At 50.0% G+C, this 11,585-nt stretch overlaps 1 protein-coding gene across 3 annotated transcripts in view; it reads right to left on the reverse strand.

Annotated features, from left to right (window-relative positions):
• LDLRAD1 (low density lipoprotein receptor class A domain containing 1) overlaps positions 1–6,977 on the reverse strand; it is a 9,805-nt gene extending 2,828 nt beyond the window's left edge. The window contains exons 1-4 of one of the 3 annotated variants that reach the window (XM_017504443.2): positions 6,880–6,977; positions 6,292–6,343; positions 3,146–3,271; positions 787–924 (exon numbers count right to left, since the gene is read on the reverse strand). In XM_017504443.2, coding sequence (XP_017359932.1) covers positions 787–924; positions 3,146–3,271; positions 6,292–6,343; positions 6,880–6,951 — 388 coding nt within the window. In that variant the 5' untranslated portion in view covers positions 6,952–6,977. Of the gene's footprint in view, positions 1–786; positions 925–3,145; positions 3,275–6,291; positions 6,344–6,879 lie in introns of all 3 variants that reach the window. The other 2 variants (XM_017504442.2, XM_017504444.2) reach the window with 2 other exon arrangements.
• Between the last annotated feature and the right edge of the window lie 4,608 nt (positions 6,978–11,585).

Below are 11,585 nucleotides of genomic sequence, written 5' to 3' on the forward strand. Positions count from 1 at the left end.
GGGGTTTCACCATGTTGACCAGGATGGTCTCGATCTCTTGACCTCGTGATCCACCCGCCTCGGCCTCCCAAAGTGCTGGGGTTACAGGCGTGAGCCACCGTGCCCGGCCATTTCTTCCATTCTTGAAGGTCTATGATGCAATGATTCTCCCTCCGTGAGCTCCCACACCCCACCCACTGCTCCTCTCCAGGCTCTCTCTCCTGTGGGGTCAGGCTCCTCTCTCCAGAGAACTTCAGGTGTCTAAGGTATGGGGCCAGATCTTCCCATTCATTCACTCATTCATTCAGCAAGCCATTCTGGATACCCCTCTGTGCTAGGCACTGAGGCCCCGATATCAAGCGGACTGGGCCTGCCTCAGAGGAGTTCACAGTCCGACAGGAGGAGCAGATGTGCCAATCAAGAGCAATAACCAGTGTGATTTGGGCTGGGACAAAGGGGACCACAGGGACTGTGGAAGCCCAAAGGAGACACTTTAACCTAGTGTGGGAGTCAGGGAAGGCTTCCTGGAGGAGGTAACACTTGAACTCTGCATTAAGGGATGAACACGGGTTTTCTGGGAATGGAGATGCACAGGGTGAAGGCATTCCCTAGTGGGGGCATGGAAGTGCGTCCCTGACTGGGACCAAGTGGGAGCAGGCAATCCTGGTTGAAGGCCCTGGAGAATCAAAGGCATGGAGTCATGAACGTACCTGGTGTGAGCAGGGATGGCTGAGCTTCAGTACGGCTGCAGAGAGAATTGGAGTGTGGGGGAACCCCTGGGAGGGGCAGCACCGAGCGGGTACTCACGGCACAAGCTCTCGTCCTCATCCTCGCCGTGGGTACAGGTGCGAACGCCATCACAGACCCCACTGGCTGGAATGCAGCTCCTCTGGTCACGGCACAAGAAGCCTGTCCTGTTTGTCAGTGTTGTACAAGCTTGGGCTCCTGAATGGGCAGGGGAAGGCCCTGGAGGGTCAAGGGTGGTGCTCACAAGGGCAAACCTTCCTCACCTGAGCTGCACCTGGAGCTGGCTTGAGGGGCCGGGCAGTGGGGAGGATGGACCCAGCGCTGTCAATGGGGTTCAAGCCCCAGCTGTACCCCCTGCCTGCTGCCTGACCTTGGGCAGGTGACCTGACTGCCGTGAGTCTCAGGTTGACTGCAACATCATAGCACACACTCTGTGCAACTGTTGTGGGGAATAAATCAAAGCATCCCTGTGAAGAAACACAGAGCAGGAAATGCACGACAAGTAATGGTTCTCAGGAAGTGGGGGGAGAAAAAAAAGTAATGGTTCTCTCCTTTACTGAAAACTTATAGACAGTGTCACAGGAAGCTTCTGAGGACAATGTTCCATTCAGTGAAGCGGTTTTAATGGTGGAGCTCCTGGTACCAAGCTACGGTGTCAGAAGCACTATATTTGGGCTGGCTGGAGGACAATACGTCATCACTCCTTCTATCTGGGCACATCTGCAAAGCACTTCCACATCTTTATTCTATAGCTCCCCAAACACCCCTGAGACATGTTCTCATTAGCCCCCCATATGGGAGCAGGAAAGGAATACCCACTCCTAGGGCTGCCACAAGGAATGAAAAGACAGAAAACTGGCCGAGCCTAGTGGCTCACACCTGTAATCCCAGCACTTTGGGAGGCTGAGGTGGGCAGATCACTTGAGGTCAGGAGTTTGAGACCAGCCTGATCAACATGGAGAAACCCCGTCTCTACTAAAAATACAAAATTAGCCGGGCGTGGTGGTACATGTCTGTAGTACCAGCTACTCAGGAGGCTGAGGCAGGAGAATCACTTGAACCCTTGAGGCAGAGGTTGCAGTGAGCTGAGATTGTGCCATTGCACTCCAGCCTGGGCAACAAAGCAAGACTCCATCTCAAAAAAAAAAAAAAGAAAAAATCCTGCAGACAAGGTAGGGGTGGGGGAATGTCTTGGCCCCACATGTGTATATGTGTGCATAATTGGGGTTGGAAGTTGGTTTGTGCATTTGTGTTTGCACATGTGTGAACCACCTCTCAGCCCCTGGGCTGCCTCAGCTAGTGTGTGTGTGGGGGGGCGGGGAACTCCCAGGGACACTCATGTTGACACAGACACACACAGATGCACACACACGCACACATGCTGACACACAGACAGCTGCACCTACATGCACACTCACAGATACACAGACAACAGATATGCACACACACACACCAACACGCACACTCTCGCACAGACACGAACATGCATCCACAGACACCTGCATCCACTCACAGACGTGCTGAACACACAGAGTGCACACACAGCCTCAGGACTGCAGCTGCTCACGTATTCGCATCCAGTTCAGGGCTGGTTCCTGCACCGGCAGGCAGAGCACTGTGAATCTCAGCCCCCGCCCCCACCTCAGCCGTCTACACCCACCCTGCCCAGCGGCAGAGCCATCCCTCCCGGGTGCACCCTGTGAAGCCCTTGGCACCTGGCCCCACTCGTCACTCCAGCCCTTCCTGTGCGCTGGCCTCTTGCAGTCCCTCCTTCTCTTCCTGCTCCTCCCACCCCTCAGGGCTCCACACGTGCGTTCCCTGTGCCTGGGATGCTTTTCCTGGCATCCCCCCACGACGAGTACTCATTGTGCCTATCCTGACTCCTCGATGGGGCTAGACTCTCAGGGCTCCCAGAATCCCGCTGTAACGTGTATTCATGTCTAGATTGCTCTCCAAACAGTTAGCTCCATGAGGGCAGGCACTGTGTCCCAATTGTTCACCCCGGAGCTGGGGCTGCAGGCATGTGTGGGAGGTGACCCTGTCTCCCTGTGGTGGAGATGGACACACAGATGGCTAGCACCACCCGCGGGATGGCCAGGCCTGGGGAAGGGGAAGTGTAGGGACTGTGGGGCTGAGAAGAGGTTCCTAACCCAGCCTGGGGGTCCAGGAAGGCATCCTGGAGGAGGTGACATCAGAGCTGGGTCCTCTCAATAATCATGTCACAGATGTGCAGATGGAGGCTGAGAGACCGGCATAGTCAGTGTGTGTGTAGGTGTCTGTGTTGTCTGTGCATGCACCTTAAGGAATTTGTCCTAAGTCACCTGGTGGAGAAGCCAGGCAGGTCAGGGCTCCCCCGTCTCTCTGTGTCCCCCATATCCTCCCCGCTGGGTCTGACCCACCCTCTCTTGGCCATTCTGACCTGGGGTTCGTGATGGGAGTCCGAGCGTGGTGACCAAGGCGATGAGGGCGGCCAGAGTTGCCAGGAGGAGCAGCAGAAAGGCAGAGAGGCAGGCCCCGCGACGTGAGCAGCAGAGGGGGCCGCAGCCTGCTGCAGAGAGCGGGGAGGGAAACAAGCCCGGGGGCGGGGGTGGTGTTGTGATGAGGGGGCCAGCACTGGGAACAGGAAACCCTCTCCCTGCCCTGCCCCCTTCGAGCAGCCCCTCCCCCACCAGGGTGAGCAGAGCCGAGAGGGCTTCCCTGGAGGAGCAGCTCCCAAGCCCCGCTTGATGCTCTTTGTTCTGCCTGTGGGCCCACCCCACTAGGTGCCACCCTGGCCAGGGACCCACAGCTGGCTGAATGGCAGAGATGGACAGCCCTCCCTCCCACTCGCCATCAGGAGACCTCCTCAGGACGCAGGGAGAGACGGACGCCTGCGTGTCCAGCTCCCACCACGGAGCAGATACTCCATCAGGCCCTTCATAACTGTGGTCTTTATTTTTCAAAACAGCTTTTTATTTGATCTATGAGGAAACTGGGGCTCAGAGAAGAAAAGGTTCAGGTAGCCCCAGGTGGAGCTGGCATGTGAATCCACACCTGTTTGATGCCGAAACCCGTGCCCCTTCCACAATCCCAGCTGACTGTTCATTCTGGAGTCTGCTGGGATGCAGGTTGGAACCCCAGCCCCACCACTTCCTACCTGAGCCACACTGAGTAAGTCACTTCACTTCTCTGCATGTGGGAAACGGGGGCCATAACAGCCACCTTAAAGTTTCTTGAAAGGATTAGAATTTGTTGAGTTAATGTGTTAGAACAGTGCTTGGCACATAGTAAATGCTGATTATGAGCTATTATTATTGCTTTTTAAAAAATTGGTATTTTTTTATTTTAGAGATAGGGTCCAGCTCTGTTGCCCAGGCTGGAGTGCAGTGGTGTGATCATAGTTCACTGCACCCTCTAAGTCCTGGGCGCAAACAATCCTCCTGCCTCAGTGTCCCAAAGTGCTACAGCAGGTGCGCGCTGCCGGGCCCAGGCTGCTGTTGCTTACTCAGGACTTGCCATGTGCTAAGCCTTATTCTAAGCACTGGAAACAGCAGTGATAGGGGACGTCCCTGCTCTTGTAAAACTGTACTTTAATTCTCCTTTAATTCTCTCCTGCTTACAAAATAATAACAGAAGGCTTTACTAAGGACCTCCCGGTGCCCCGCTGGGTGGCTCCAGTGCTGGTCCTTGCCCTCGGCATCTTGTTATTGCACTTAGAAGGCAAAGCATGGACATGTCTAAGGAGCGTGGGAGCTACTGACTTGCCCAGGCCACAGGCACCTCAGAGAAAGGGGCAGGGTCAGGTATGATTCATCCCTGTGACCCCAGGACCCAGCCCAGAGCCAGGCACATGGTGGGGGCTTTTGTTTTTTGGGTTTTTTTTTTTTTTTTGAGACAGAGTCTCGCTGTATTGCTCAGCCTGAAGTGCAGTGCCATGATCTCCGCTCACTGCAACTTCTGCCTCCTGGGTTCAGGAGATTCTCCTGCCTCAGCCCCCCCAAGTAGCTGGGATGACAGGTGGCTACCACCACATCCGGCCAATTTTTGTATTTTCAGTAGAGATGGGGTTTCGCCCTGTTGGCTAGGCTGGTCTCCAACTCCTGACCTCAGGTGATCCACCCACCTTGGCCTCCCAAAGTGCTGGGATTACAGGCATGAGCCACCGTGCCAGGCCCGGAGTTTTGTGAACACTCTGTGAATACGTGGGCCCAGGGGTCCAGGAGACAAGGGAAGGCCCCCCAGTATGGGTCAGTTATTTTCAATCCATTCACATTTCTGATGCAGGGTCCTCAGAAGCAGGGTGGGATTTCCACAGGCAGGTAAGGGAAGGGTGTAAAGAAAGGGGCTTCCAGGCAGAGGGCGTGGCAGGAGGAAAGGTCTGGTGGTTGCAGGTGGGGGAGCGCAAGTTGCCTGGCGTGGCAGGGCTCCAGGATGGATGTGCATTGGGAGGGAGACGACGGCAGGCGAGGCAGCAGAAATCTAAAACCCGTCATCCCTACAGCCCTAGCTGGTGGCTCCGTGGCCGTCAGCAAACAGGGTAAACTCAGGTAACCAGGGAGGCAGCATGACTCTGGGCAGGGAGAGATGTCGTGGTCAGCCAAGCAGCTCCTCAAATATTTGTGCAGCACCGACCACGCGCAAGATGTTGCCACGGGAGAACCGGCAGAACCAAGGCTCCTGCCCAAGTGAAGCTGTTGCGCTTCAAAGCCAGAAAGTCCTTAGGTGCCGGTCCCTTCCCTGCACGGATGAGGAAAAGGAGGCTATTCTTGCCACAACCACACCCGTCATGAGTCAGGACTTGGAAATAACGAACACCGGTATGCAGCAACAAAAGTCCTGGGGCTTTGTAACCAGAGAGACCTCAGTTCACATTTGAACCCTGGCCCTCCAGCCTCCCCGCTGTGTGACCTTGGCCTGGTTACCCAACTTCTCTTAGTTTCAGTTGCCTCATCTGTGATTGCCCCATGACAGGGCCCCTGTCTCAGAGCTGTCCCGGGGATTAAAGGGGTCACGCGGTGCCAGGCACGTAACTGGGACTGGATCCTTTATAGTTGGTATTTTCATCTACCTCTCTGGGTATGTTTCCTCACTGATCAAAGGTGGGCCAAGCCAGGGCATATGCAACGCTCAATACATGTCTGTTTCTTCCTTCTTCTATCTTCAGAAGAGTAAAGAGAACTGTCCTGGTCACACTGTGGGCCAGTGGCACATAGTAGGGCTAAATAAATGTGTCACTTTATCTCTCAGAGGTAAAGAGAATTGCCCAGGTCACCCACTGAGTCAGGAGTTTGATGCTGTATTATTACAGGTGGGCACTGTATGCAGTTTGGTGCCTATGAGGTCGGCAGCACACAATAGGTGCTTAATAAACATGTGTGCATGGAGAGAATGCGTAACCCTATTTAGCAAGTGACTGTCAGCATGGCTGACCAGGAAGCTGGGAGCAGACAACATTAACATGGGGCAGAGAGGTCTGAGGGGCAGTGGGAGCCTTGAATCCTCCAACCTTCCTCATGCCTCTACAGCCAACTGCCAGCTTCAAGGGAGCCCTGCAGGGCACCGGCCCTGGGCCCTTCAGTTCTTTACCTTCCCCTCCAGGGATGGCCTTGGTTCCAGCAGCAACGCAGCCATTCTCTCCCTGCCCAAAAGAACAGAGTCAGGGGTGGTCTTAGGTGAGGTGAGGTCCAGCCTCAGGGAGGCAGACAGCAGGGTTTTCAGAAGGGGTCACCGAGAGTCTTAGGTGGCACCGCGGCTCCCTCACACCCCAGCACGCTCAACGCCCCGGATGCCTCATGCCCGCTTCCCATTTCCACACCTTTGCCTGCACTGGGCCCTCTGTCTGGGATGCCTTTTCCTCTGCTGTCCACCTGGCAAATATTCATCCTTCAAACTGGCGTGGGCAGCGACTCCTCGGCGAGCTTTCCCTGATACCCAGTAAAGCTGACTCTTTCCCTTCCTGTCCACCTGGCTCCTCTGTGTCTGTCCCAGCACTTGCCACCTGGACTCTATAGCTGGGTCACTGGTAGGGCCCCCTACACCCTGGGAGTGAGCCCTGGGCCAGGGCGGGGGCTGATTTTCCTCCATGTCGCCCACGTACGCCCACTCTACTGCCCGCTCCTCATCCCAAGGCTTGATCTCTCCCAAGATCAGGAGCCTGGTCAGGGCAGCCCTTACCTTGGGGAAGATCTTGTTCATGTCTTCGGCTTCCAGCTCCCCGACTGGGGCTGTGTGCAGAGAGCTCAGCATCGGTTCCCTGCCTCGTCACCAGGGGCGGCCTGGAGGAGGGACAGGCAGGAGCCTTGCCTGGGCTGCACCCTCCCTGTGGGCAGTCCCCTCCCTCCCAGCTGCCTTCCAAGCAGAGGCAAGGGCAAGAGGTCCCTGCTCTGGTGAGGCTGTTTCCTTCTCTGCCATCTGACAGCAACACTGCAAGGCTGGAATCCTCATCCCCGTTCCACAGATGAAGAGCCAGAGGTTCAGAAAGGGAGAAACTGCCCCAGGTCACACAGTAGGTGGGAGGGGTGAAACCCAGAAGCTTTTCAGGAGTGCTTTTTCCTCCGCATCAGCGAGGGAACCGAAGGAGCTCAGGTTCCAGGGGTATGAAGATGCAGGCAGAAACTCCCAGAATTAACATTTCAGTGGCTAGAAAGCAGGGGTCATTTTCTCATTGCTGTTCTTTCAGTTCAACGACATGGGTAATCTAGATTGAAATAATATGCACTTTCCACTAAAATTATAAAGCCAATATAATTTTAAATTATTTTCTTTAGACGCGTGGGGCAGTTTATCCCTTTCTGAACCTCTGGCTCTTCATCTGTGGAATGTGGATGAGGATTCCAGCCACATAGTGTTGCTGCCAGATGGCAGAGAAGGAAACAGCCTCACCAGAGCAGGGCCCTCTTGCCCTTGCCTCTGCTTGGACAATTTTTTTGTCCCTGAGGTGGCACCCGAGGTAGGGAAGAGAAGGGGGGCTGGTTGCTTGCCTGAATAACCCCTTCTCTGCTCCCAGTGAGTGGGTTTCCCTAGCAACCTGTCCCACTGCTGAGTAAACCTGGAAGCTTGAGGGACAGGTCCAATGACCCAGACCAAGAAGGGAGAGACGTCTACCTCCAGAAATGAGCTCCAGATTTCTAGGGAGGATCCCCTTTCACCTGCCTTTGATGCCCATAGATTTTCCAACCTGCAATCAGCCTTTTCTTAGATCCGAACACTATGCAGCCATAAAAAAGAACCACCCTACTCTATGTTGTTATGCAGCTCCTTTTAAAATATACCGGTCACATGGATTTCCTCCCTTATGAATTGTCTTTTCATATCTGTTGCCCATTTTTCTGTGGGTGGCTTGTCTTTTCCTTATGGATTTACGGATTTCTTTATGATGGATTTGAATCATTTGTTACCTGGGTTATAAATATCTCTCCCAGTCTGTGGCTTGTCACTTCTTAGGATGACTTCTGCTGGCTCCTTTAGCTTTCTAAATCCATCGTTCTTGCCCAGAAGCCTTCCTTGCCTTTGCTATGCCTATATTCTTTATGTTCTGTGTCTCCACCTTAGCCTGGCTTTGGACATGAAATCAGCAAACCCAAGCTTGAGTCAGACCGACCTGGGTTTTCATCCTGACTCTGCCAAATTAAGACCTATCTAATTGAAGGTGGCAAGCTTCAGACTCTCTCATTCTGTTTCCTTATTTGAAACGTGAAGATAAGAATACTCAATTCAAAGAGTGGTAGCTGGGATTAAGTGAGTGCACGTATGTGAAAGGGCTCTGCATCCTTTAAGGGTGAAATATTGTTTCTGGATGCCTTGGTCTGTGTCCCATTACAGAGATTGACCTAGGCACCTGAGAGATCTGCTTCTAAACCTGCCTAGAGGTGAGGCCCAGACGCTGCCTCAGCATAAATCACTCCTTCCCTATCCCTCCCACAAGTCTGGGATCCTGGCTGGCTGACTCACCTCTCTGTTTTCTCAACTATAAAATATATGTGTTAAACCCCATCCTGCTTTCCTAGATGGCCCACTTATAAGTGAGAACATGTGGCGTTTGATTTTCTGTTCCTGTCAGTTTGCCAAGGATAATGGCCTTCAGCTCCATCCATGTCCCAGCAAAGGACATAATCTTGTTCTTTTTTATGGCTGCATAGTATTCCATGGCGTATTTGTACCACATTTTCTTTATCCAGTCTGTCTTTGATGGGCATTTGGATTGATTCCATGTCTTTGCTATTCTGAATAGTGCTGCAATAAACATATGTGCATGTGTCTTTATAATAGAATGATTTATGTTCCTTTGGGTATATACCCAGGAATGGAGTTGCTGGGTTGAATGGTATCTCAGACTTTAGCATTTTAGGTCTTCAAGGAAGACACTGTCTTCCACAATGGTTGAACTAATTTACATTTCCACCAACAGTGCATAAGCATTCTTTTCTTGACCATTTAATAATAGTCACTCTGACTGGTATGAGATGGTATCTCATTGTGGTTTTGATTTGCATTTCTCTAATGATAGTGATGTTGAGCTTTTATTTGTATGTTTGTTTGTGACATGTATATGTTCTTTTGAGACGTGTCTGTTCATGTCCATTGCCTACTTTTTAATAGTTTTTTTTTTTTGTAAATTTGTTTAATTTCCTTATAGATGCTAGATATTAGACCTTGGTCAAATGCATAGTTGGCAAATATTTTCTCCAGTTCTGAAGGTTGTCTGTTTGCTCTGTTGATAGTTTCTTTTGCTGTGCAGAGCTCTTTGGTTTAATCAGATCCAATTTATCAATTTTTGCTTTTATTGCAATTGCTTTTAGTGTTTTCATCATGAAATCTTTGCCTTTGCCTATGTCCTGAATGGAGCCTAGGTTGTCTTCCAGGGTTTTTATAGTTTTAGGTTTTATACTTAAGTCTTTAATCCACTAGATGGATGTTATAAGAATCCATTTAAGATGACATATGAGAGTGCTACAATGGGCTTTGCAAATGTCATGGGGAATCAACAAACCCCATTGTGAATTACCTACGTAGACACTTTTACAAGATAGCATTATTATTTAATGCAGATGATCCAAGTTTTATTAAAGTTTACATACTTAAGCATAAAGAAATTTACAGATTTGGAGCTCCAGTAATGGTGGCAATGATGGTGCACCCGGACATAACATTATCAAGAGCTTTTGTTGAAATCTTTCATTTTCAATCGGGTGCTTATTTTTTTCCAACCAAGTCTTCAATTATTGCTGTTCTAACACTGCAAAAACAATTTGAACATAAAAAGCAGAAAAGAGGCAGTAAAATATGCACAAATAATTTAGAGTTGAACAAGAAAACAAAATCATTTACTCTTAAAATGATAAAAGTAAAATTAAGCCAACCTCTAAACCAGGGGTTTGGTGAACTTGAATAGGAAAAATTTTAAATCTTTCTTTTCACCAACTTCTAACTGAAATATAACATTTCCTTTGATTATGAATATAGGAAACAGTCCACACACATTAGGATCAGAGTACCTGTGACTTTGTCATCAGTAGAAATGAGACATTTAGATATATTACAGTTGTTAGATATTTCAAAATATTAATTTGAAATTACAGTAGTTTTAGAACCACCATGCAACCTTATTCCGTGTTAATAAAGTACATGTTACTGTATCATAACATTTTGAAAAGTATCTTCCCTTTATTTGAATATGATCAGTTTCCTTTGTAATCCTTTACATTCAGTTTTACGCATTTGAAAACCTTGCTATAAGAGGGATCCACAGGCTTCACTGGATCACCAAAAAGTTCAGTGGTACAAAAAATGTTCAGAACCTCTGCTTGAAACAAATAAGTCATTAATATCATAGGAAGACAGTACTTCATAGTGAAATAGGATGGGCATGGTGGTTCACGCCTGCAATCCAACACTTTGGGAGGCTGAGGCAGGCAGATCACCTGAGGCCAGGAGTTTGAGACCAGCCTGGACAACATGGCAGAACCCCATCTTTACTAAAAACTACAAAAATTAGCAGGGTATGGTGGCGTGCACCTGTAGTACCAGCTATTTGAGAGGCTGAGGTACAAGAATCACTTGAACCTGGGAGGTGGAAGTTGAAGTGAGTAGAGATTGTACCAGTGCACTCCAGCCTGGGCGACAGAGTGAGACTGTGTCTCAAAAAAAAAAAAAGGTGAAATATATGAAGCTGACTTCAACAGTAAGATTTCAGAAAAGGTCTAAAAACTGTGGTTCAGAATTTAATTACCACAAGGAGTTAGAAAATCCACACTACAATCCAGCTTCCCAAACAGAAGACTGCATTTCCCACTATCCCTGTCTTTATCACTGTACATACCCCCACCCTAGACACTAGTGTAGGACAGATAGTCAGGAAAGAGAGGTTAAAACAGTCACTCATGCAGATGATAGCCCAAATGCAAATATGACATGCTTAGCATCTGGAAACCTGGTGGGAGGGGCGCAAGAGCACGCTGGGTTCCTAGAGATTGGCTGGCAAACCTAGAATGAAAGGACAGTGGTAAGAAGCCAGGTATCCATGGGGCAGCCTTTCCAGTTTGCTTGGCAACATTCAGACTGTGACCAGGTCTCAGAGACCAGTCCTAGGTTTACCATGTAGACAGACAACAATGTGGGGGAACAGAGAGAGCATTCTAGAGAAAAGTTTAAAACTGTAAGTAAAATGAAAGGAAAACAGTATTCTTGGGTATTAAAAAAAAGAACTCTGAGGCTAAGCTTATTGTTGGCCCCTGGACTTGCCCTCTCTGGTCTATCATCCACGTTGCTGAGTGAATCATTCCAACACTGTATGGAACACTCTTGCTGAAACTTTTTAACAGCTGTCCGCTGTGCTCAGGTTCAAGTGCAGGTTTAAAAAGGTCCTTTATTATCTGGTCTGC

The sequence above is a fragment of the Cebus imitator genome, unplaced genomic scaffold (genome assembly GCF_001604975.1).
Source record: "Cebus imitator isolate Cc_AM_T3 unplaced genomic scaffold, Cebus_imitator-1.0 Scaffold322, whole genome shotgun sequence".
Lineage (NCBI taxonomy): Eukaryota > Metazoa > Chordata > Mammalia > Primates > Cebidae > Cebus > Cebus imitator.